Genomic DNA, 27,643 nt, shown 5'->3' with positions numbered 1-27,643 from the left:
CCATCCCCTTTAAACATTGAGGGACATCTCCTTTAATCCTCTGGTTGAAAATCGCAGAGCGTTGTAATTGAGGTGTTGCGTTTTTGTCGGTGGTGACATATTTTCATGAAAGGGCTTCAAGTCATTGAAATATTTTCCCTTTCTGCATAGGGTGTTAATTTGTTAGTTTATAACGTGCTTTTCTCCATTTGCTGTGCTTTGCGATGCACGGGTACAACTTCCTTCTGTCCACCGCCCTAACGATACTGTTCTCCGGACCAGCTCAAGGATACTTCCCCGAAGAGCGCTGGAGCCCCGAATCTCCACTTCTTGCCCCGCGGGTCCTCATTGCCCTCGTCTGCCGCAACTCTGAACATTCTCTGCCTTATTTCCTTGGAAATATCGAACGTCTGAATTTTCCCAAGGACCGCGTGGCAATTTGGTAAGTGTCTGTTTAAATGTGAGGTATGGTCTCTGTTTTATGATGGTATTGATGTGGCTAGCATATTAGTGAGCTAACGTAACTAATGTACAAGGGCAGAGTGTCATTCCTCGTTACTGGTCAATTTGATGTATGTTTAGATTACAGTAAAAAGCAACTTTCCTAGCACCAACCATAATGTACAATAATGGACATAATATGCTAGGTCAGAATTACAGCTATCATCACAAAGGTTCTGGAAAGATGAATCCAGGCGAGGGGGCGCGACTTTCCTTGTAGTGAGTCTGTGAAAGTATTTAGGGGAAAAGGGGGGGTAGTCATTTTCCTGCAACGTCACCAGAGTGCACTGCATGGTGCAGTGTTCAATTGAATTGGTCAGATGTTTGGCATTTCTGTTGAAGTAAAGGCCACTACTACTAGCCAGTGCCTACGTGGTATTTATTCACCCATTGGAAACACAGGAAGGATAGAGCCCCCCCCCTGCCTGTAACTAGCTGAGCCCTGTCAATCCGCCTTCTACTGTATTTCTCCTCACCTTCGCCAATGAGAGGATATCCCCTCTGTCTGAAAACTATCCAATGATTTTTTAATGTGTCGCCCTAAGGGCTAGGCTAAATACTGATCTGTTAGTTCAGCTAGTAAACGGAGATGATGACTACAGGAAATATAGCCACAGGAAATCTCTTGACTGTCCCACATGATGAAAGCGGGGAGGGGACTGTGGATCTTTATATTTTAGCAGTCTAAATGAGTGGGTGGTGGGATGAAGGTCAATTTGAGCTGTTCTTGGTATTGACCTCCAGGTCAGATAAATGACTGTGTAGCCTATTACTAAACAGTGTATTGATGTTGTTTTGAGGCAAAACATTTTTTCAATAAACAATGGCTTGGAACTTCTATGTTTAGGCTACTACTGATGAATCAAATCAAATTTTATTGGTCACATACACATGGTTAGCAGATGTTATTGCGAGTGTTTAGCGAAATGCTTGTGCTTCTAATTGTAACCGTGCAGCAATATCTAACAAGTAATCTAACAATTCCACAACAACTACCTAATTCACACAATCTAAGTAAAGGAATATGAATATATACCGTTGAAGTCGGACGTTTACATACACATTTAAACTCAGTTTTTCCACAATTCCTGACATTTAATCCTAGTAAAAATTCCCTGTCTTAGGTCAGTTAGGATCACCACGTTATTTTAAGAATGTGAAATGTAAGAATAATAGTAGAGAGAATGATTTATGATTTAAGCGTCAGGTCTGGTGGAAACCTGGCACCATCCCTACCATAAAGCAGGGGTGTGGCAGCATCATTCTGTGGGGATGTTTTTCAGCGGCATGGACTGGGAGACTAGTCAGGATCGATGGAAAGATGAACAGAGAAAAGTACAGCGAGATCATTGATGAAAACCTGCTCCAGAGCGCCCAGAACCTCAGACGGGGCGAAGGTTCACCTTCCAAGAGGAGAATGACCCTAAACACACAGCCAAGACAACGCAAGAGTGGTTTCAGGACAAGTCTCCATGTCCTTGAGTGGCCTAGCCAGAGTCTGGACTTGAACCCTATCGAACATCTCTGGAGAGACCTGAAAATAGCTGTGCAGCGACGCTAAGTAATACATAAGAATAAAATAAGAATATGGAAGATAATGTCATTTATTAGACTTTTACATCACCAGGTCATTGTGGATTACTAAAGTATAATATCTCTTACAACAAATCATGATAACATTGGATAGGTAGATGCATGTGCACACACGTGTGCATGTGTAGCATGTGACAACAGCAGGATCATATCAAGGATAGCATCACAAATGGATACATAAATACCACTTGAAGCTTGCTGTTGAGTTGATCGTTTGAAACAGCTGTGTTTCTGGGGAAGGAGGAGGAGGGGATGGGGTTCACCATTTACACCCAAACAACATGCTCAAACAGGGTATGAGGCTCTGAGCCCCAAGCTGTCTGCTTGGCTGGGTTGGAGAGGATTGGAATGCTCTAAAATGATCTTCACTCGCCTACTTTAGGCCTACCTCCATGAATGGGCCACAATGTAGTGAGGTCACAATATACCACGGCGTTACGGCTAGACTCTAGTCCTTGAATATACTAGCCTAACTGTGGTAGATGTGTGGGCTTAGGCTATACTCCAATTGACAGTAAATGTGTTACTGTTTGCGTATAAACATTTTTTTTTTGTTAAATGTATTCAATGTTATACCAAAACGAGGCATTTTGTTTAGATGTGTTTGTAAGCCCATTAAGTCACACCTGTGCTTTTTCCAAACAGTTTCCTATGTTAAAAACATGGTCCATGTACTGTCGTAAACATGGAGCTATGTTATAAACACGGCCTTACAGCAACAAACAGTTTTGCACTTGGATTTCCATAATAGGCTTAAGGATATCTTACTGTTACATCAATGTTTTGTCAGCTCATGTTGAGATAAGTCCAGGTCCCAGCTCCAGACCATTTTTGTATAAATCCAGCTATATGCCTCAGATCCAAAATGAATGTAAAATGACATTATTGTAGTTGAAACATAGGCCTATCTGGACCTAAACAACCAATGGCTTGGGCAGAATGACAGTGTAGGCTACCCCTGCATACGGTTTCTGGAGAGCACAGGAGGAGCGGATTTCGACTGTACACAAGGCTTTGAGAGTCCTGTATGTGAAATCGGTTTGATGAGTATGTAGGTATGTCTTGGGCGGCTAAGGTGAGGAGACAGGAGAGAACAAACTTAGCAAGGAGCTGCCATGTTCTCACAGACCAGTGTGACATCAGCACTCCAGCACTCCACACTGAGAAGATAGAACCTACTTTGGCTGCCTGCCGTCAGGACTGGAGAATTACAAGCTGGTTTAGGCCAGACCAGCACTCTGACTCTCTGTTGCCTGCCTAGAAACAACTCCTAGGCACTATTCTGCATGATTTGGATAGGTTAAGGCTAAGCAATATGGGGAGTAGCTCCTCCCTTGGGCCCCATCCAGAAACGGCCCCCAGCAGGCACTGATCTGGAAGAATTTGATAGGAAGGCCAGCAGAATAAACATGAAGATAGTTAGCTCCTCCTTGCCCTCTGCTTACATAATAGCCTACCTAGCCAATCCTCTCAGATCTACATGCCTAGAGGAGATATGGCATAGGGGTTGTCTCTTGACGGGGCCTAGGGCTCAGGAGGAGTGATGGGTGTTGTAACTAGAGAATGACCGATATGGATTTTTTTAGGGCCAATACCGATTTTTGGGGGTCAAGGAGGCCGATGGCCGATATGCAATATCATGAATATAATTTTGCAGCAACAGCTGTGTATATTCATCAATATACATATATATATATATATCCATTTTAAAATCACACCGTTTTCACCAAAGTTAAATAATCTACCTACGTAACAACATAATGTTATTTGAATGGTAAATCTCTTGATAAACTGGGTAAATGAAGATGGCATAGGCCTACTCACAATACAGGTGAATGCATATTCAATAAGGGTGTGCATGCGTTGATTGAGTTATTGAGGAGGGGGTCGGCAGGTAGGTGAACAAGGCAGTTAACCCACTGCCCCTGAACAAGGCAGTTATAACCCACTGTTCCCCGGTAGGCCGTCACTGTAAATAAGAATTTGTTCTTAACTGACTTGCCTAGTTAAATAAAGGATACAAAAATTGAGCTTGTTTTGGCTGATCAGTGGAGTGTATATATGGTGCTACAGGGAACAACATCTGTTTGTCTTCCATTTGGGACTTATATTAGCCTATATTAGATCAGAGATGGGCAGAATTTCTGTTACATGTTTTTGAAATAATTACTTCTGAGTATTTTGTCATTGGAATTACACTGGGCTGAACTACACTTCAGTGTATTTTAAAAATACAAAATACTTTTCTATAAAAATGATTTATAGCGGCTCACATCTTGTGGCCCCCCCTTTCACCCTTCTTTGGTATCAGAAGTCTGATACAGTATGGTGTGATTAGAGCGTCTGATAACTGAACTAAAAGTATATGTATTATTTTTTTGTTGAAGGAAAAAGTACTTGATACAATTGTGATATGTTGTTGTCTCACCTGCATTCGGTAAGTATTCAGACCCCTTGACTTTTTCAACGTTTTGTTACAGCCCAATTCTAAAATGGATTCTATGAATTTCTTTCCTTATCAATCTACACACAATACCCCATAATGACAAAACAGAAATTGTTGCTAATTTATTGAAAATAAGTCAAATTTACATAAGTACCCTTTGCTAAGACAACGCAAAAGGGGCTTTGGGACAAGTCTCTGAATGTCCTTGAGTGGCCCAGCCAGAGGCCGGACTTGATGCCGATCGAACATCTCTGGAGAGACCTGAAAATAGCTGTGCAGCGATGCTCCCCATCCAAGCTGACATAGCTTGAGAGGATCAATGGGGGAAATTCCCCAAATACAGGTGTGCCAAGCTTGTAGCATCATACCCAAGAAGACTCAAGGCTGTAATAGATGCCAAAGGCGCTTCAACAAAGTACTGAGTAAAGTGTCTGAATACTTATGTAGATGTCATATTTCAGTTTTTTCTATTTTATACATTTGCTAACATTTCTAAAAAACAGTTTTTGTTTTTTCATTATGGGGTATTGTGTATAGATAGATGAGGGGGGAAAATGATTTCATCCATTTTAGAATAAGACGTAACAAAATGTGGAAAAAGTTAAGGGGTCTGAATACTTTCCAAATGCACTGCATCTTAAGTAGAGGTCGACCGATTATGATTTTTCAAAGCCGATACTGATTATTGGAGGACCAAAAAAGCCGATTTAATCGGCCGATTTTAAAATGTAAAAAACCTGTATTTGTAATAATGACAATTACAACAATAATGAATTAACACTTATTTTAACTTAATATAATACATCAATAAAATCTATTTAGCCTCAAGTAGATAATGAAACATGTTCAATTTGGTTTAAATAATGCAAAAACAAAGTGTTGGAGAAGAACGTAAAAGTGCAATATGTGCTATGTAAGAAAGCTAACGTTTTAGTTCCTTGCTCAGAACATGAGAAAGCTGGTGGTTCCTTTTAACATGAGTCATCAATATTCCCAGGTAAGAAGTTTCAGGTTGTAGTTATTATAGGACTATTTCCCTCTATACCATTTGTATTTCATTAACCTTTGACTATTAGATGTTTTTGTCCATCCCTGCTACTGATCAACGTTTGCATTGGAGCATCACTCCAGCATGTCACGCCTGTATGGAAGGACATCATTATAGGCACTGCTCTTAGTTTGAGAATATCAAATAACATCTATTCAATGCAAATGGGTCTAACGTTAAGTCATGATCTGTGATCAATGCTTATGAAACTAGTCTTTTTTTGTTGTCATTTTCCATGATCGGGAATACGTATTTTTTTCAGCTGTCAGGAGCATCTCTAAACAACTCAGCTGCCAGGACGAAATTCCAAACAACTCAATTGGCTATTTCAGCTATGTGTTAAGAAATGGGCGGGTTGTAACTTGATCCTACTGCTACGATTCGATAGAGCGAGGCTGTAACTCCGCTCCCTTTCACATCTCCTCATATCTCTCGCCATCGCTCATACACTACATGTCCAAAAGTATGGGGACACCATTTCAAATGAGTGGATTCAGCTATTTCAGCTACACCCGATCACACAGCCATGCATTCTCAATAGACCAACATTGGTAGTAGAATGGCCCGCACTTTCAATGTGGAACCGTCATAGGATGGCACCTTTCCAACAAGTCAGTTCATCAAATTTCTGCCCTGCTAGAGCTGCCCCGGTCAACTGTAAGAAACTTCGGGGTTCTGATCTCGAAGCACGGTTTTGACTGCTCCTACAGTTTTGCATCGGTACTGCAGTTTAACTAATACCCCGGCCCAAAAAGACGATTTCCATACAAAGATTTCCACATAGAGAAGTCAGATTAGAACATTCCTAATAAGACACGTTAGTCATCGCCTTTGTGCACAAAACATCCATTGACTTATTCAAATAATTGTTGCTGAGGCCAATTGTTTTTCATCACTCACAGGCGAAGATATTACCATTTTATATTTATCCAATGTCTGACATGTTTTTGGATGACTTGATGACGTCGTCGCTTCTCGCGCTAGTGCGCATGTAATATATCCGTCTAAAGCGGACTCTGGATTGGCCCAGTGTCGTCCGGGTTAGGGGAGGGTTTGGCCGGCTGGGATGTCCTTGTCGCATCGCGCTCTAGTGACTCCTTGTGGCGGCCGGGCGCATCCAGCTGTGCGGTGTTTCCTCCGACACATCGGTGCGGCTGGCTTCCGGGTTAAGCGAGCAGTGGGTCAAGAAGCAGTGCGGCGTGGCAGTGTCGTGTTTTCGGAGGACGCACCTTCGACTCTCCCGAGTCCGTATGGGAGTTGCAGCGGTGGAACAAGACAAGAAAAGGCCAATATCGGCGGATATATCGGCTCGACTGATTAGCAGTCGTTCTCTCTGGTTGTAACAGGTTCCCCTGTTCCTATTCACATAGACAGAAAGATGTGGTTTGAGTTGGAACCGCCGCAGAATGGAATCAGGCACGCAAACTGTCAGTCTGACACAATAACTCTCAAACACACACACACACACACACACACACACACACACACACACACACACACACACACACACACACACACACACACACACACACACACACACACACACACACACACACACACACACACAGTCCTTTTCAGTAGCTAATAACCATAAAGTTTCACTTCCCCAGCATTCTTGCTTATTTAGTCTATTTTCTGCTTTTTAGTAACCCGCGTGGATGGGTGATGGATATTAGAGCTGCTTTGTTAAGGGTGTAAGACATGCTTGTATGGAATTCAATGCTGGAGTCAGTATCCCATTGCTCTTGAAAATAGGCCATTGAAGTGAACACTGAAGTACTGTCATCTGATATGCTCTTTCACATTCACTGTCTCTACTTTACTCAGGTCTACTTCCAATGCCACGTCTCCTATAAACGTCTGTGTGTGCGTGTCTATGTGCTTATTACCCTTACACTGTTGACCAGAAAAGGGAAAAATAATAATGTGCCTCTGTCTCTGTGCTGTACAGGGTTGCGACAGATCACAATGTGGACAACACTACAGCCATCCTGCGTGACTGGCTCGTCAAGGTCCAAAAACTGTACCACTATGTGGAGTGGAGGCCGCAGGAGGAGCCCACGTGAGTTCCTCTCATGTTCACTTTATAAACTGTGTGTGTTTCTGTATCTATCTGTCTCATTTATACAGGAGAGATAACACATTACATTACATTTCTAAGTCATTTATAGATGGTTAATATGTGAGTTATAAACTACATATTAACTCATAATTAACTATCTACCAACTACGTATAAACCCTTAACATCCTCCTTAAAGACACCTTAATGTACACTGTCACCGGAGAGGCACCTTAATGTACAGTGTCACCGGAGAGGCACCTTAATGTACAGTGTCACCAGAGAGGCACCTTAATGTACAGTGTCACCGGAGAGGCATCTTAATGTACAGTGTCACCAGAGAGGCACCTTAATGTACAGTGTCACCGGAGAGGCACCTTAATGTACAGTGTCACCAGAGAGGCACCTTAATGTACAGTGTCACCGGAGAGGCATCTTAATGTACAGTGTCACCAGAGAGGCACCTTAATGCAAAGTGTTACTGAGAGGCACCTTAATGTAAAGTGTCACCGAGAGGCACCTTAATGTACAGTGTCACCGAGAGGCACCTTAATGTACAGTGTCACCGAGAGGCACCTTAATGTACAGTGTCACCGAGAGGCACCTTAATGTAAAATGTCACCGAGATGCACCTTAATGTAAAGTGTCACCGAGAGGCACCTTAATGTAAAGTGTCACCGAGAGGCACCTTAATGTAAAGTGTCACCGAGAGGCACCTTAATGTAAAATGTTACAGAAAGGAACCTTAATGTAAAATGTCACCGAGATGCACCTTAATGTAAAGTGTCACCGAGAGGCACCTTAATGTAAAGTGTTACTGAGAGGCACCTTAATGTACAATGTTACAGAAAGGAACCTTAATGTAAAGTGTGACCGAGAGGCACCTTAATGGACAGTGTCAGCAGAGAGGCACCTTAATGTACAGTGTCACCGAGAGGCACCTTAATGTACAATGTTACAGAAAGGAACCTTAATGTAAAGTGTGACCGAGAGGCACCTTAATGTACAGTGTCAGCAGAGAGGCACCTTAATGTACAGTGTCACCAAGAGGCACCTTAATGTACAGTGTCACCGGAGAGGCATCTTAATGTACAGTGTCACCAAGAGGCACCTTAATGTACAGTGTCACCAAGAGGCACCTTAATGTACAGTGTCACCGGAGAGGCATCTTAATGTACAGTGTTACTGAGAGGCACCTTAATGTAAAGTGTCACCGGAGAGGCATCTTAATGTACAGTGTTACTTAGAGGAACCTTAATGTAAAATGTCACCGAGAGGCACCTTAATGTAAAATGTTACAGAAAGGAACCTTAGTGTAAAGTGTCACCGAGAGGCACCTTAATGTAAAATGTTACAGAAAGGAACCTTAATGTAAAGTGTCACCGAGAGGCACCTTAATGTAACATGTTACAGAAAGGAACCTTAATGTAAAGTGTCACCGAGATGCACCTTAATGTAAAGTGTCACAGAGAGGCAGCGTTAATGTAAAGTGTGACCGAGAGGCACCTTAATGTACAGTGTCACCGAGAGGCACCTTAATGTACAATGTTACAGAAAGGAACCTTAATGTAAAGTGTCACCGAGAGGTACCTTAATGTAAAGTGTCACAGAGAGGCAGCGTTAATGTACAGTGTGACTGAGAGGCACCTTAATGGACAGTGTCAGCAGAGAGGCACCTTAATGTACAGTGTCACCAAGAGGCACCTTAATGTACAGTGTCACCGGAGAGGCATCTTAATGTACAGTGTTACTTAGAGGAACCTTAATGTAAAATGTCACCGAGAGGCACCTTAATGTAAAGTGTCACCGAGAGGCACCTTAATGTACAGTGTTACTTAGAGGAACCTTAATGTAAAATGTCACCGAGAGGCACCTTAATGTAAAGTGTCACCGAGAGGCACCTTAATGTACAGTGTTACTTAGAGGAACCTTAATGTAAAATGTCACCGAGAGGCACCTTAATGTAAAGTGTCACCGAGAGGCACCTTAATGTAAAGTGTCACCGAGAGGCACCTTAATGTAAAATGTTACAGAAAGGAACCTTAATGTAAAGTGTGACCGAGAGGCACCTTAATGGACAGTGTCAGCAGAGAGGCACCTTAATGTACAGTGTCACCAAGAGGCACCTTAATGTACAGTGTCACCGGAGAGGCATGTTAATGTACAGTGTCACCAAGAGGCACCTTAATGTACAGTGTCACCAAGAGGCACCTTAATGTAAAGTGTCACCGGAGAGGCATCTTAATGTACAGTGTTACTTAGAGGAACCTTAATGTAAAATGTCACCGAGAGGCACCTTAATGTAAAGTGTCACCGAGAGGCACCTTAATGTAAAATGTTACAGAAAGGAACCTTAATGTAAAGTGTCACCGAGAGGCACCTTAATGTAAAATGTTACAGAAAGGAACCTTAATGTAAAGTGTCACCGAGAGGCACCTTAATGTAAAATGTTACAGAAAGAGGCAACCTTAATGTAAGTGTCACCGAGAGGCACCTGTTAATGTAAAAAGTGTTACAGAAAGGAACCTTAATGTAAAGTGTCACCGAGAGGCACCTTAATGTAAAGTGTCACCGAGAGGCACCTTAATGTAAAGTGTCACCGAGAGGCACCTTAATGTAAAATGTTACAGAAAGGAACCTTAATGTAAAGTGTCACCGAGAGGCACCTTAATGTAAAGTGTCACCGAGAGGCACCTTAATGTAAAATGTTACAGAAAGGAACCTTAGTGTAAAGTGTCACCAGAGAGGCACCTTAATGTAAAATGTTACAGAAAGGAACCTTAATGTAAAGTGTCACCAGAGAGGCACCTTAATGTAAAATGTTACAGAAAGGAACCTTAATGTAAAGTGTCACAGAGAGGCACCTTAATGTAAAATGTTACAGAAAGGAACCTTAATGTAAAGTGTCACCGAGAGGTACCTTATTGTAAAATGTCACCGAGATGCACCTTAATGTAAAGTGTCACAGAGAGGCAGCATTAATGTAAAGTGTTACTGAGAGGCACCTTAATGTAAAGTGTGACCGAGAGGCACCTTAATGGACAGTGTCAGCAGAGAGGCACCTTAATGTACAGTGTCACCAAGAGGCACCTTAATGTACAGTGTCACCGGAGAGGCATCTTAATGTACAGTGTCACCAAGAGGCACCTTAATGTACAGTGTCACCGGAGAGGCATCTTAATGTACAGTGTCACCAAGAGGCACCTTAATGTACAGTGTCACCAGAGAGGCACCTTAAATGTAAAGTGTTACTGAGAGGCACCTTAAATGTAAAGTGTCACCGAGAGGCACCTTAATGTAAAGTGTCACCGAGAGGCACCTTAATGTAAAATGTTACCGAGAGGCACCTTAATGTAAAGTGTCACCGAGAGGCACCTTAATGTAAAGTGTCACCGAGAGGCACCTTAATGTAAAATGTCACCGAGAGGCACCTTAATGTAAAGTGTCACCGAGAGGCACCTTAATGTAAAGTGTCACCGAGAGGCACCTTAATGTAAAGTGTCACCGAGAGGCACCTTAATGTAAAATGTTACAGAAAGGAACCTTAATGTAAAGTGTCACAGAGAGGCACCTTAATGTAAAGTGTCACCAGAGAGGCACCTTAATGTAAAATGTTACAGAAAGGAACCTTAATGTAAAGTGTCACCGAGAGGCACCTTAATGTAAAATGTTACAGAAAGGAACCTTAATGTAAAGTGTCACCGAGAGGTACCTTAATGTAAAATGTTACAGAAAGGAACCTTAATGTAAAGTGTCACCGAGAGGATGTACTGAATGTCCTGTTTGTTTATGTTTGTCACTCAGAGAGTACCAGGATGCAGACAGCCCGAAGCAGTGGACCAACCTCCGCTATGCACACGTGATGAAGCTACGGCAGGCAGCACTGGACTCCGCAAGAGACATGTGGGCAGACTACTTCATGGTACTTTCTTTATCCAGTCTCCATGACGACCCCAACCTCTTTTACAGATCAACAGTGTGCGTCCAGAACGGCACCCGATTCCCTACATAGTGTGTAGGGAATAGGGTGCCATTTGGGACGCAGAGTGCACTGCTTTTGACCAGGGTCAATATGTAGGGAATAGGGTGCCATTTGAGACGCTGTCAAGTCTTTCTCCACGACGACCCGTCCTATTTTACAGAGGCGCAGAGTTCTCCTTACAAGAACAAGAACGCAGTAAGAGAACACCAGGAGTCCTGTCTCACTTCTGGTTTAGAGGAAACCAATTCATCTGGCTTGGTGTTACTATGTACCATTCTGTAACAAACCTGGCTGAATCTTAAATATGACAGCTTTGAGTTCTATTCTTGCACCCCAAAGCATGAACACGTTGTCCAGGACTCGCAGGGGTATAATTATGGCAAGCACAGATGAGGAAGTTTTGTTCTTGAAACGTGCCTTTTGTCTTCAGTAATGTTGTGCAATTAAAGCTGGGTTAAAATAGAGCAGCTAAAGTTTATGAATTAAAACAAATACTATTTGAACCCAGGTCTGTGGCCGATACTGCCTCTTCATTCTAACACTGATTCTGGTGGCTGGACTTAGGCTACAATGACATCCATTGTTCAAAGTGTCACAAGAGAGGATTGACATTGCAGAGTGATGTTTAAAGCGTGAAGTGGATTAAGTGTCTCACTGTTCCCTCTCCCCTTTCTATCAAAACTCTCTCACACACACACACACACACACACACACACACACACACACACACACACTCACACCCTCTTCCACTCTCCCCTGTCTAGGTAGTGGACTGTGATAACCTATTGACCAATCCTAATGTACTGTGGAAGCTCATCAAGGAGAAGAAGACGATCGTAGCTCCCATGTTAGAGTCCCGTGCAGCGTACTCCAACTTCTGGTGTGGCATGACCTCCCAGGTATGCTACTATGTGTGTGTGTGTGGGTGTGTGTGCTTGTGTGCAGACGTGCGGTCGTGTCCTCCCCAGATACTTTGCATGCGATCATGCATTAAAGTGAGAGCACAATCACCTCGATTGAAGCGCTTAGAAGTGCTCATCGTATTCTAAACAGTTCTCCCTCGTCCTCCTCCAGGGTTACTATAAGCGCACCCCGGCATACATCCCTATGAGAAAGCAGGTGCGTAAAGGATGCTTCGCGGTTCCCATGGTGCACTCCACCTTCCTGATTGACTTGAGGAAGGAGGCGTCACGCCAGCTGGCCTTCCACCCCCCTCACCCAGACTACAGCTGGGCCTTCGATGACATCATTGTCTTCGCCTTCTCGGCTCGCATGGCAGGTACTGTTAACGTGTTCTCTCTCGTGTATCCTGTTTAGTAGCTTTCACATACAATACAGCATGATAATGATTTGGTACACATTGTGTTTGACCTCTACGCTCAAATGGTGGCCTGCTGTGGTTATTCTGTTCACATGGCAGGTGGGCCTGCTGTGGTTATTCTGTTCACATGGCAGGTGGGCCTGCTGTGGTTATTCTGTTTCACATGGCAGGTGGGCCTGCTGTGGTTATTCTGTTCACATGGCAGGTGGGCCTGCTGTGGTTATTCTGTTCACATGGCAGGTGGGCCTGCTGTGGTTATTCTGTTCACATGGCAGGTGGGCCTGCTGTGGTTATTCTGTTCACATGGCAGGTGGGCCTGCTGTGGTTATTCTGTTCACATGGCAGGTGGGCCTGCTGTGGTTATTCTGTTCACATGGCAGGTGGGCCTGCTGTGGTTATTCTGTTCACATGGCAGGTGGGCCTGCTGTGGTTATTCTGTTCACATGGCAGGTAGGCCTGCTGTGGTTATTCTGTTTACATGGCAGGTGGGCCTGCTGTGGTTATTCTGTTCACATGGCAGGTGGGCCTGCTGTGGTTATTCTGTTTACATGGCAGGTGGGCCTGCTGTGGTTATTCTGTTCACATGGCAGGTGGGCCTGCTGTGGTTATTCTGTGCACATGGCAGGTAGGCCTGCTGTGGTTATTCTGTTCACATGGCAGGTGGGCCTGCTGTGGTTATTCTGTTTCACATGGCAGGTGGGCCTGCTGTGGTTACTCTGTTCACATGGCAGGTAGGCCTTCTGTGGTTATTCCGTGCACATGGCAGGTAGGCCTGCTGTGGTTATTCTGTTCACATGGCAGGTAGGCCTTCTGTGGTTATTCTGTTCACATGGCAAGTGGGCCTGCTGTGGTTATTCTGTTCACATGGCAGGTAGGCCTGCTGTGGTTATTCTGTCACATGGCAGGTGGGCCTGCTGTGGTTACTCGGTTCACATGGCAGGTAGGCCTTCTGTGGTTATTCTGTTTACATGGCAGGTGGGCCTGCTGTGGTTATTCTGTTTACATGGCAGGTGGGCCTGCTGTGGTTATTCTGTTTACATGGCAGGTGGGCCTGCTGTGGTTATTGTGAATACATGGCAGGTGGGCCTGCTGTGGTTATTCTGTTCACATGGCAGGTAGGCCTGCTGTGGTTATTCTGTTCACATGGCAGGTGGGCCTGCTGTGGTTATTCTGTTCACATGGCAGGTGGGCCTGCTGTGGTTATTCTGTTTACATGGCAGGTGGGCCTGCTGTGGTTATTCTGTTTACATGGCAGGTGGGCCTGCTGTGGTTATTGTGAATACATGGCAGGTGGGCCTGCTGTGGTTATTCTGTTCACATGGCAGGTAGGCCTGCTGTGGTTATTCTGTTCACATGGCAGGTAGGCCTGCTGTGGTTATTCTGTTCACATGGCAGGTGGGCCTGCTGTGGTTATTCTGTTCACATGGCAGGTGGGCCTGCTGTGGTTATTCTGTTCACATGGCAGGTAGGCCTGCTGTGGTTATTCTGTTCACAAGGCAGGTAGGCCTACTGCTGTTATTCTGGTCACATGGCAGGTAGGCCTGCTGTGGTTATTCTGTTCACATGGCAGGTAGGCCTGCTCTGGTTATTCTGTTCACAAGGCAGGTAGGCCTGCTCTGGTTATTCTGTGCACATGGCAGGTAGGCCTACTGCTGGTATTCTGTTCACATGGCTGGTAGGCCTACTGCTGTTATTCTGGTAACATGGCAGGTAGACCTACTGCTGTTATTCTGGTCACATGGCAGGTTGGCCTGCTGTGGTTATTCTGTTCACATGGCAGGTAGACCTACTGCTGTTATTCTGGTCACATGGCAGGTAGGCCTGCTGTGGTTATTCTGTTCACATGGCAGGTAGGCCTACTGCTGTTATTCTGTTCACATGGCAGGTAGGCCTACTGCTGTTATTCTGGTAACATGGCAGGTAGACCTACTGCTGTTATTCTGGTCACATGGCAGGTAGGCCTGCTGTGGTTATTCTGTCCACATGTCAGGTAGGCCTACTGCTGTTATTCTGGTCATATGGCAGGTAGGCCTGCTGTGGTTATTCTGTTTTCACATGGGAGGTAGGCCTACTGCTGTTATTCTGTTCACATGGCAGGTAGGCCTGCTGTGGTTATTCTGTTTTCACATGGCAGGTAGGCCTACTGCTGTTATTCTGTTCACATGGCAGGTAGGCCTGCTGTGGTTATTCTGTTCACATGGCAGGTAGGCCTGCTGTGGTTATTCTGTTTTCGCATGGCAGGTAGGCCTACTGCTGTTATTCTGTTCACATGACAGGTATTCCTACTGCTGTTATTCTGGTCACATGGCAGGTATTCCTACTGCTGTTATTCTGGTCACATGGCAGTTAGGCCTACTGCTGTTATTCTGGTCACATGGCAGGTATTCCTACTGCTGTTATTCTGGTCACATGGCAGGTAGGCCTACTGCTGTTATTCTGTTCACATGGCAGGTATTCCTAATGCTGTTATTCTGTTCACATGGCAGGTATTCCTACTGCTGTTATTCTGGTCACATGGCAGGTAGACCTACTGCTGTTATTCTGTTCACATGACAGGTATTCCTACTGCTGTTATTCTGGTCACATGGCAGGTATTCCTACTGCTGTTATTCTGGTCACATGGCAGGTAGACCTACTGCTGTTATTCTGGTCACATGGCAGGTAGACCTACTGCTGTTATTCTGATCACATGGCAGGTATTCCTACTGCTGTTATTCTGTTCACATGGCAGGTAGGCCTACTGCTGTTATTCTGTTCACATGGCAGGTAGGCCTACTGCTGTTATTCTGGTCACATGGCAGGTATTCCTACTGCTGTTATTCTGGTCACATGGCAGGTATTCCTACTGCTGTTATTCTGGTCACATGGCAGGTAGGCCTACTGCTGTTATTCTGTTCACATGGCCTACTGTTGTTATTCTGGTCATTATTCCTACTGTTGTTATTCTGCTGTTATTCTGGTCACATGGCAGGTATTCCTACTGCTGTTATTCTGGTCACATGGCAGGTAGGCCTACTGCTGTTATTCTGGTCACATGGCAGTTAGGCCTACTGCTGTTATTCTGGTCACATGGCAGGTATTCCTACTGCTGTTATTCTGGTCACATGGCAGGTAGGCCTACTGCTGTTATTCTGTTCACATGGCAGGTATTCCTACTGCTGTTATTCTGTTCATATGACAGGTAGGCCTACTGCTTTTATTCTTTTAGATCAGAGTTTTCAGCAACAGTAATGAATAAGATTATATGGACAGGGAGGACCTGATTCTTGATCAGCTCTCCGCCTCCCGCAGGCACTTTGTGAATAGGCGGAGGCTACGACTACGTAGATTTCACCCCTGCCCCACTCCCGTCCCGCCCCTCAGGGGACTTCTTTCTCAAATCTAAGGATCAGAAATCACGTTCTGCACGTGTTTTTTAAATTATTTTTTATGTGCAAAATTCCTGGGGGTTTAACAGACAGTGGTGAGTTTTCAGAGTGTGTTTTTTCTAATTCTATCCACAGACATAGTGTATGCTTTGTGTAAGATATGTATCTATGCAAAAGTATAATTAAGATAAGTGTCATATTTTGAAGGTCGATATTTTCAGGCGTGACACAAAGAACCTCATCTACAGTGAGACTTGTACTGTGAATAGCCATAGCAAATGTGTAAATGTTTGTAGTAACCTTGTTGTTAATAACAAACATCTCTTCTCCCTCTACACTACTCTTCCTCCGTCTTCCACAGATGTGCAGATGTTCCTATGTAACAGAGAGACTTATGGGTATTTCCCCGTGCCACTGCGAGCCCACAACTCCCTGACAGACGAAGCAGACAGCTTCCTACATTCCTTGTTGGAGGTCAATGGTGAGTGTTATGTCATATTGTCACAGGTCAAAAGGTCAGCTCAAATGTCCATACTAGCATCCGAATTGGACAAAACTGGTTGAAATTAGGTATTTTTGACGTCTCACTGGGTTACCACTTAGGATGGATGCTCAATACATTGACTCATTCTAAATAGTCGGCCAGTGTGGATATCGGAACACAGCTGAGAGTTGGAGCTTTTCGTTCTTCTCTAACTAATGTTACTGGTCAGATTGTGAGTTGTTTATCATTCCTATAATTTTTCTCCTTTCTCACATTAGTGCGGAACCCTCATGTGCTGCCCTCGGAGTACATCCCGGCCCCCATAAAGATACAAGATAAACTGGGCTTTGATGAGGTGGGATATGAGCCAGCTCAGAATATGGTTTCTGAGTTCCTTATTGACCCCCTAGCTCCTATGCCCACATTGTTAAACTCTTTCTATGGAGGTTGAGTGTCTGCAGGTTTTCACTCCTCCCTTGTACTTGATTGATCAATTAAGGTCACTGATTAGTTAAGAACGCCCCTTGCGTTGTTGTCTAGCTCTTAATTGGACACAATCGAAAGTAAATGTCAAAAACCAGCAGACACTCGGCCCTCCATGGAATGAGTTTGACACCTCTGCCCTAGGCACTCCTGAAGATGTGTAAGGATCTAATGGCATTAAGCAATAAGGCAATTGCTTCACCATGTCTTCTGGTAGGCTCGGTTGAATTGTCACCACATTTCATACACCTATCCAATTGTTTTCTGAGTGTTTAAGGGTAGCTGTCTATTTAGCATTTATCAACTAGAATTCAGAATGTCTCTTTTGCACCCTTCAGCTCCAAATGTCTCCCTCTGTGGGTGCCATGTGGTATTGCATGTATTGACTCACTACCGTACAGTAAGGCCCATGTATTGCGTGTGTGCAGGTGTTCATGATCAACCTAAAGAAACGGACCGACCGGCGGGATCGCATGCTGAGGACTCTGTACGAGCAAGAGATTGCCTGCAAGGTCATTCAAGCGGTAGACGGCAAGTAAGTTGACCCCTTTTTGAAGGTACTCCTCTCTCGGCACGTCATACACTTCATGTACCATTAAAGGTGGACTCACACAGCAAAAGTTGCCCCACTGTTTATAATGTCATGTCGCTAAGTCTTGCAAGAGCTCAAAATGACCCTGTTATTTCTCTCTCTATCTCGGTCTCTTTCTCTCTCACCCCCCCCCCCCGCCCCTCCCTCTCTCCCCCTCAGAGCGATGAACATCAGTGAGATCAATGCCCTGGGGATCCACATGCTACCAGGCTACAGTGATCCGTATCACGGCAGGCCCCTCACTAAGGGAGAGCTGGGCTGCTTCCTCTCACACTACAACATCTGGAAAGAGGTGAGCCCTGCAGCTGCAGGCCAGGCTAGTGTTCAGTAGGGAGAACGTTTTTAGAAACGGTGTGAAACAGGGGAGGTAGTACCTGAACTTGTCCAATAAGAACACAGATTTTCATTATTTGTTAACAAAAAAAAGTGTTGCTTCAGTGTGCTCTCCTAATGAATACATAAGGGTTGGGCTCAATTCATAATATTATTGAGAATGCCTCAAATTCTTGAATTGAATTTTACTTCAATTGAATTTGAATTGTAGTAGTAAACCAGATACAGAATTGCAATTCAAATTTGAATGAAAGGAAATATAATTTAATTCAATTAAATTCAAATGCCTCTTCCATTTTACAGTACATCTTGCACATAAAACATCAAACACGCGGTGATATCCGTGCAGGATAAACGCTTGAAATGAATGGCCAAGGAAAACAAAACATATATGCGAATAACATTTTAAAAAAGAACATTGGCCTGTATGCGAATAAGTTAAATTTCATTAATCACTGAAACTTTGTTCAATTTGGGGAAAATACAATATTTCCCAGAATGTGGTAGTTTAACCCTCAAGTTGACCCTGAGGCCTTCAAAAATAAGCCAAAGAAATTAAATGGTTGGTGGAAATATCATTGGCAATTCTAGTGATATAGTCTTTGGTATCTGGATGTATGACCTGGCAGATTCAATGAAACTCTCATGTTCTATGATTTCTTTGAATTCAATTATACTTCACTCAAATTCAACATCCTGTGGGGTGTGGCCTATTCAATTTGAAATTCAACATCCTGTGGGGTGTGGCCTATTCAATTCGAAATTCAACTCATGCTGGGATGTGTTTTTCAATGATGTTAAAGGTAATTATGATGCAACTATGATGGTGCTACGATATGGATTAGAATTATCATCATGAATATTAAGGCTATACACCCTACATGTTACACACAGACACTCGACCATGCAAATTGGCAGGGTTATTATTTATTTGGACAACACACATTATAGTCTTACTCTTATACAGACATCGTACACACTCACTAAATCACATCCAATATCATACACATCAACCTACTCAGATTTACTACACACATAATATCTTATCTCCATTTTTTAACATCTGTGGCATTGGCTCACAGGCAAACAGGCAACAGAATAAAACAAATATTGCTAGAATCGATTTCTTGAATTCTAAATATCAGACATTTGAAAGCTCGAATTTTGACCGTCATAATACCTCTGATAGCAGTAACTTTACAAGCACTAATTATGGTCAATTTAGACTGAGAATAGTATCTAGTTATGGTAAGGGGTGAAATAAATATAGCCAGTTATAATTGTAACAGTTTAGCAGATTATAAAAAAGATCAGTCTTTTCTAAAAAGAAAAGGAATATAAGATATACTGTTTACAGGAAACTCACTCTACATCCTTAGATGAAGTTGTGTGGAAAAAGGAATGGGGTGGTGAAATAATTTTCTGTCGTGGACAAAGGAACTCAAAAGGTGTGATGATATTAATTAACAAAAATGTATATCTGAATGTGCAAATAGTCAGGAGTGATTCGCAAGGCTGGTGGATCTTTTTGAATATGAAAGTGGATGAAAAACAGATTTGGCTCATGAATCTAAATGGTCCGAATAAGCATGATCCATACTACTTTGAAAATATAATATAGTAGATAATATAATAGAGAAAAATGCACAAAATTCTTCCTGAATCTCCAACACAGGAACGCAAACAAAAATAATTTGCAGAAACTCGTTACTGAAGACAGTCACCAGTCATCTATGATTCTCAGAATTATATTTCAAAAGAGGAAGCTAAATATTTTAAGCAGATGTTCTCATTTCCGTCTCATCCTCTGCCACTGAATGAATATTACAGTAAGGAATTCTTTCCAAGTAATACAAAAAAAATGGAAATTAACAAATGTACAGAAAGATCAGTGCGAAGGTCAAATTACAGAGGAAGAACTTTTTGAGGCTATTGTTTTTTTCCGGTCTGGAAAACTCCCAGGGCTTGATGGCATACCGGTAGAGGTATATCAAGCCTTTTTTTATATACTAAACACTGCATTGTTAGATTGTTTTAACTACCCCTATAGAAATGGTAGTCTGTCAGGTACCCAGCAGGAAGGTCTGATTTCACTATTATTAAAACAAGACCCAAATGGCAAATAAAGATCCAGTCTAAAAAAAAATGGAGGCGCCTTACACTTCAATGTAGTGATGCAAAAATACTAGCGAAATGCATAGCACTCAGAATTAAAAGAGTTTTAGTATTGTTCATCCTAATCAGACAGGTTTTTTACATGGATGATACATTGGAGATAATATACGACAACTACTAGAAATAATAGAACATCATGAAACATCCATGAAGCCAGGCCTGGTATTTATAGCGAAGTATGAAAAGGCATTTGATAAAGTAAGACTGGATTTTATTTATATTTTCAATTTTGGTGACTCTCTTTATAAAATGGGTAAAAGTAATGTATGGCAACCCCAGGTGTAAAATAGTAAATAACGGCTACTTCTCAGAGTTTTGAATTGTCAAGAGGAGTTAAACAAGGGTGTCCGCTGTCACCATATCTATTCGTTATGGCAATCGAAATGATAGCTATTAAAATCTGATCCAATAACAACATTAGAGGATTAGAAATCCCAGGCTTAAACCAAATGTGTCTATGTATGCCGATGACTTGTTTTATATTAAGTCCGCAAGCTAAACCCATGCAATGTCTCATTGAAGATCTAGGTAACTTGTCTGGACTCTGTGGACTTAAACCTAAGTGTATAATGTTACCTATTGGATCTTTAAGAAAATACAATTTGTACATTACCCCGAGGTGTACCGGTGAAGTACAGATACTTGGTATTCATATCACAAAATATATGAATAAGCTCTCCACAAGGAATTTCAATAGAAAACTTGTAAAAATAGACAAGATCCTGAAACCATGGAGAGGTAAATACCTGTCTATTTATAGAAATATTACCCTGGTTAACTCTTTAGTCATATCTCAGTTTACTCACTTTCTTATGGCACTGCCTACTCCTGATGATTCGTTTTCAAATCATATGAGCAAAATATATATTGCTTTAACTGGGACGCTGAACCAGACAAAATAAAGCATACCTATCTATATAAAGAATATGATTTGGGTGGGTTGAGATGATTAAATAAAAAGCACTAAACCTCTCTAAAAGCTTCACTAATTCAAAAGTATTACTTGAACCCTAAATTGTTTTAAAGTAGATTACTAAGAAAAGCTCATCCATTGTTTAAAAATTGCCTTTTTGCCTATGTGCAGAAAGTATCTATCTTTTTCAAACAAGCATTGCAGAGCTGGCTGCAATTTCAATGTCATCCCCCAAGAAAAGATAGAACAAATATTATGGCTGAACTCAAATGTGCTGGTTGATAAAATACCTGTATTCATGGGAAAGACGTTTGAAAATGGTATTTTGTTCTTAAATGATATTGTAAATTGGAATGGTAGAGTTATGTTATCAGAATTGTACAGGAAGGTCTGCTCAATTCAAGAGTACAACCAATTGATTACAGCATTACCCCAAAAATGGAGGAGGCAGGTGGCAGCGGGAGGAGGAAGGGAACTGGTCTGTATAACATAAAGGATCAAACTGGTGGAGGAAAATAGCATAAATAGGAAATTATACCAGTTTCATTTGAGGACCACGATGTTGACAACTGTGCTATACAGATTGCAAAAATAGTTAGGAAGAGATTTTTTTATGTACCGATTCAATGGTACAGGGTGTATGAGTTGATATATAAAACGACGCAATATTCAAGACTTCGTGCTTTTCAGCTGAAATTATTATATAGAATTCTTGCCAACAACAAAATGTTGAATATTTGGGGCATAAAATCATCAGCGCTCTGCAGATTTTGTTGTGAGGATACAAAATCAATAGAGCATTTATTTTGGTATTGCCCTCAGGTAGCCTGTTTCTGGTCTCAGGTTCAGGAATGGCTGAAAACGCATAACATTGATCTTAAATTGACCCTAGAAATAGTACTGTTAGGGGATCTGGAGAGACTGGATCAGTCAATTACTAATATACTAATACTCTTAGTAAAATAATTTATCTTCAACATGCAATCTGTGGATTCTATTTGATTAGATCGATTGAAATTGTATGTTAAACATCACAGCATAATTGAAGATATACACCACCATTCAAAAGTGAAGAGGTGACTCCGGGATGCTGGCCTTCTAGGCAGAGTTACAAAGAAAAAGCAATATCTCAGACTGGCCAAAAAATGTTTTTATTAAGATGGGCAAAAGAACACAGACACTGGACAGAGGAACTCTGCCTAGAAGGCCAGCATCCCGAGTCGCCTCTTCACGGTTGACGTTGAGACTGATGTTTTGCGAGTACTATTTAATGAAGCTGCCAGTTGAGGACTTGTGAGGCGTCTGTTTCTCAAACTAGACACTAATGTACTTGTCCTCTTGCTCAGTTGTGCACTGGGGCCTCCCACTCCTCTTTCTATTCTGTTTAGAGCCAGTTTGCACTGTTCTGTGAAGGGAGTAGTACCAGATCTTCAGTTTCTTGGCAATTTCTCGCATGGAATTGCCTTAATTTCTGAGAACTAGAATAGACTGAAGAGTTTCAGAAGAAAGTTATTTGTTTCTGGCCATTTTGAGCCTGTAATCGAACCCCAAAATGCTGATGCTCCAGATACTCAATTAGTCTAAAGAAGGACAGTTTTATTTCTTCTTCAATCAGAACAACAGTTTTCAGCTGTGCTAACATAATTGCAAAAGGGTTTTCTAATGATCAATTCGCCTTTTAAAATGATAAACTTGGATTAGCTTACACAACGTGCCATTGGAACACAAGAGTGATGGTTGCTGATAATGGGCCTGTGGAGATATTTCATTAAATAATCTACTGTTTCTAGCTACAATAGTCATTGGCAATGTCTACACTGTATTTCTGATCAATTTTATGTTATTTTAATGGCCAAAAAATAGCTTTTCTTTCAAGAACTAGGTTTGCCTGAGGCTGATGCCTTGCAGGTGTTTGTGGACATGCATATACACACGTTCAAATACACACGTTCAAATACACACATACACACGGACACACACACATGTAAATAGTGCCAGACATGCACTCAAACATATAGAGTTGGCCCTGCTGTTATGATTTTACTTGTCCTTGCTGTCCTTTCTTTTTTGCATTGTTGTTTTCTGTTTTCCTTTGTCTTTTTCTTTTTTCTCTTTAGTTAAATTTATTGGTTGTCGGTGCATTGGGGGGTTCTTTTGGGAGGGGTATGGAATTAATTACGTTTTTTTTTCTTGGGGGACTGCGGGAGGGGTCTCGGATGGTTGAGGGGCAGCTATTGGGGAACTGTGGGGGGGGTCTTAGAGGATTCGGGTCCCCGTTTTTGGCCTTGTGGGAGACATGTCGACATGCCCTTGAGCAGGGCATTGACCCTGGATACTTCTGTGTGTCGCTCTGAATGGGAGTCTGTTGGATGACTGGTGTGGTGTAGCTGTTGAGCGGCTTCACTTCAAGTATATTGTATGTTTTGGTTTCAATATTTATTTTCATTTTTATTAAACTCATGAGTTGAATATGGAGTCAATTCCAAAATTCTGAATTGAGCCCAACACTGGAACACACCTCTGACTGCCACTCTCAGGTATAGATAGAGTGTTCATACGTTTCTTTGCGTCCTCTGAATGTGACGGTCACTGTTTTATCTCTGTGTGTGTTCAGATCGCAGAACGGGGTCTAAAGAGTTCCCTGGTGATCGAGGACGATCTGCGTTTCGAGGTCTTCTTCAAGCGACGCCTGATGAACCTGATGAGTGAAGTGGAGAGCCAGGGTCTAGACTGGGACCTGATGTGAGTGTTCCATACACTGTTCCACTCATAGAGATACATTCAATTACTGTTGTGTTCTGATGACTGAAGTGGAGAGCCAGGGGCAAAACTGGTGTCCCATAGACTGTGCATCATCCACTATACACACTGGATATCCTCTATTATAGGTCAGTGATTCTCAACCTCTGGTCCGGGGACCGGAATTGGTCCCTGGGATGTCGCTGGCCGATCCCTCAGACACATGATACAGTATTTGGTTAGTTCTTAAGTGTTAATTGTAATGTTAGAAGTCCTTTTAAAAGAGTTAAGAACCCCTGTTCTAGCTTGCTGACTCAGCACTTACTGTCTACCCTTCCCATGTGGTGTAAACTTTCTTCAACAACTGTTCTTCCTCCCAGTTATATCGGCAGGAAGAGGATGCAGGTGGACCGCCCTGAGAAGTCTGTGCCCAATATACACAACCTGGTGGAGGCCGACTACTCCTATTGGACACTGGGCTATATGATGTCATTACAAGGAGCCCAGAAGCTGCTCAGGGCAGAGCCGTTGAAGAGGATATTACCCGTAGATGAGTTCCTCCCTGTCATGTTCAATAAGCACCCTGTGTAAGTTTACCCCTCTCTGTCGCACGCTTTCTCTCTTTGTCTTTCTGTCGCCTGTCTCTTTGGGTAAATCTCAAAAGTATTTTCCCGGATTCCTCGAGTCTTCTCGCCTCCTTTTCAATGTGCAGCAAACGAAGGGAGCATCAGAGGAGAAGGATATTCTCTTCCGAAGCTCCCCTCACCCCCCCTTCACGGTTTAAGGAGGCAGCGAGGAGAGAAGACACTTGAGAAAAGACTTGAGATTCACCCCTTTTCACCTATTTATCTTTTCAATGTTTCCCTTGACATCTTTATCTCTCCTCTCTCGTGCCTCTCTCTCCAGCTCGGACTACATGGAGCAGTTTGAGGTGCGAGACCTGAAGGCCTTCTCGGCCGAGCCTCTGCTAGTATTCCCCACTCACTACACAGGAGACGCGGGCTACATCAGCGACACAGAGACCTCCGTGGTGTGGGACAACGAGAAGGTGCATACGGACTGGGACCGGGCCCGCTCGGGGAAGACCCAGGAGCAGGCGGAGATCAGCAGCGAGGCCCAGAACTCTGATGTACTCCAGTCACCTCTGGACAGCACAGCCACACGGGACGAACTATGAGAGGGGAATGGGTGGAGAGGAAGGGGATGGGATTGACGATGGAGGATTGATGGAGAGAAATGCTGAAGATTCTGAACCACCATTGGGTTTTTTTTTGTCTTTTTTTTTAACGTTTTAACCCCCTTTCTTTGCATCCTTGCAGCAACAGGATGTATAGTACATGGGCTCCTGTTTATGTTTTTAACCAAAGAGGACATGTTGAAAACAGGGATCAGTTGCATTATTTTAGAACATTTTTTCTTCCATTTACTTTTTCATTTCAGAAATATGTTGGACTCACCTTTATTTTGCTGCATTTACTAGACTTAAATACAGGGTGGAATCTGTATGTCAACAGTGATCTGGTTGGACTGTCTATTACATTTCAGTGAAGTGATTGGCCTGTGAACTGGAACTTTGGTCACTACCATGCCTCAAGTGCCTTATAGCCTAGTTCATCATGCCAAATCTCACAACTGACCAGAGTAGACCTCGACTCCTAGAATGAATACATCATTTATTAATTGTTAATTAATTAACTTGTGTGCATGTTCTATAACAGTGTACTGTAGCAGTCTTTCTGAAAGCACTGGAAAAGACAAGCATATTGCATGATTTTGGATATGGCTTTAAGATGACCTTTTTCATGTGTTCATTTTCAAACTATAGGTAGACCTAACATATTTTGCATCCATTAGAGATGTATGCTTGAAAGTTATGTGTGCTGCTTCGCAAACGAGTCCCATAGTTTTACGAAAACCTCACCAAGGAGCTCAAAGTCCTATCCTATGACATATGAGATTAATACCAAAACAGTTGTAATTAAAAAAGCAACAGCTCCCAAAGTGAATGACTTGGCTACCCGCCCTCCGTGTCAGACCCTAACCATTGAGTTACAGTAGTGCTCTTTATAGCAGTGGAGTACGTCTTTTTAGAAACCCAACAGCTCCTAAAGTTAATAACTATGGGTAGAATCCTAACTTCCACTTAAGTCAAATCTTCCTAATCTCTTAATTCAATCAAATGTATTTATAAAGCCCTTTTTACATCAGCAGATGTCAGAAAGTGCTATAACAGAAACCCAGCCTAAAACCGCAAACAACAAGCAATGCAGATGTAGAAGCACGGTGGCTAGGAAAAACTCCCTAGAAAGGCAGGAACCTAGGAAGTAACCTAGAGCGGAACCAGGCTATGAGGGGTGGCCAGTCCACTTCTGGTTGTGTCCCGGGTGGAGTTTATAAGAGTACATGGCCATTTTAAGGCCAGATTGTTCTTCAAGATGTTCAAACATTCATAGATGACCAGCAGGGTAAAATAATAATCATAGTGGTTGTAGAGGGAGCAACAGGTCAGTACCTCAGGAGTAAATGTCAGTTGGCTTTTCATAGCCGATCATTGAGAGGTCGAGACAGCAGGTGCGGGAGAGAGCGAGAGAGAGAGTCGAAAACAGTAGGTCAGGGACAAGTTAGCACGTCCGGTGAACAGGTCAGGGTTCCATAGCCGCTGGCAGAACAGTTGAAACTAGAGCAGCAGCACGGCCAGGTGGACTGGGGACAGCCAGGAGTCATCAGGCCAGGTAGTCTTGAGGCATGATCCTAGGCCTCAGGTCCTCCGTGAGGGGAGAGCAAGCGAGAGAGAGAAAGTATTAGAGGGAGCATACTTAAATTCACACAGGATACCAGATAATAGAGAATTACACCAGATAATAACAGACTGACCCTAGACCTCCAGCACATAGACTATTGCAGCATCAATGCATCACTACAAGTGAAAATTCAACTTAAGTAGGATGTTAGAATTCACCCCTATCCGCCTCCCCTGTCAGTCCATTGCCATTGAGTTACAGTAGAGCTGTTCATAGCAGTGGAGTACTCCTTTCCCCCACTTGCCACCTCTGGTCTGTTTCCAGACTAATGCCTTGTTGCCTTCACACAGAGTTATACAAGGTTCACAGGCGGGAGCGACCACAGAGACCGCAGTAGACGCCTAATACTTTTGTGGTTGAGGAGGAGCCATGTGAGATGTTGAGATTCACTCGTAGTAGTCTAAGAGATTGCATTGTCTGTCATAACAGTGTTTTTGTAACCTCATACCAAATAATAAAATATTTTGTTAAAAAAGAGTAACGATAATTGTGGTCTCTATTCCTCCACATGGTCAAATTAGAGATTCCTCTATTTGGCTAGATGTTGCACCACTGAAACCTTATCAAAGTTATTTGTCTGTTTGTCTGTGATTATTGGGTTGTTGGGTGACAAATTGCCATCCCCCTCTTATTCTGTGCAACAATTGCAGAGTTCCTTTTTACATATGTCATAACTCAGTGAACAAACTTTAACCAATAATTAAAAATAACTAACTATAGAATCTTCATGCATTCTACTTACCAGCAAGTTACTAAAAATAGAAGCCTAAAATCCGGGATTTCTAAACACTGCCTGCCAAATAGGAGTAAAACATTATGGATTAG

General features: G+C 42.7%; 1 protein-coding gene and 1 long non-coding RNA gene across 5 annotated transcripts; both read left to right on the top strand.

Annotated features, from left to right (window-relative positions):
• The first annotated feature begins 31 nt into the window (after positions 1-31).
• On the top strand, positions 32-27,295 carry LOC118384132 (procollagen galactosyltransferase 1-like). Its single transcript, XM_052518551.1, has 12 exons — positions 32-421; positions 7,519-7,629; positions 11,432-11,549; positions 12,374-12,508; positions 12,684-12,888; positions 16,660-16,779; positions 17,061-17,137; positions 17,694-17,800; positions 18,017-18,149; positions 23,893-24,020; positions 24,398-24,604; positions 24,924-27,295. Exons 1-12 carry the CDS (start codon positions 204-206, stop codon positions 25,192-25,194), a joined length of 1,830 nt encoding a protein of 609 aa, XP_052374511.1. The 5' UTR covers positions 32-203; the 3' UTR covers positions 25,195-27,295.
• Positions 15,119-16,642, top strand: LOC127929981 (uncharacterized). Of its 4 annotated transcripts, XR_008136436.1 has the most exons (4): positions 15,119-15,381; positions 15,487-15,556; positions 15,697-15,801; positions 15,972-16,642. It is a non-coding gene; the product is annotated as an uncharacterized LOC127929981 (long non-coding RNA). The 4 variants fall into 4 exon arrangements; XR_008136433.1 differs by lacking the exon at positions 15,697-15,801; XR_008136435.1 differs by having other exon boundaries at positions 15,487-15,801; positions 16,007-16,642.
• Positions 27,296-27,643: the final 348 nt, after the last annotated feature.

Source organism: Oncorhynchus keta, chromosome 5 (genome assembly GCF_023373465.1).
Source record: "Oncorhynchus keta strain PuntledgeMale-10-30-2019 chromosome 5, Oket_V2, whole genome shotgun sequence".
In the NCBI taxonomy this organism is placed as follows: domain Eukaryota; kingdom Metazoa; phylum Chordata; class Actinopteri; order Salmoniformes; family Salmonidae; genus Oncorhynchus; species Oncorhynchus keta.
This window is presented reverse-complemented; position numbering and strand designations above follow the sequence as displayed.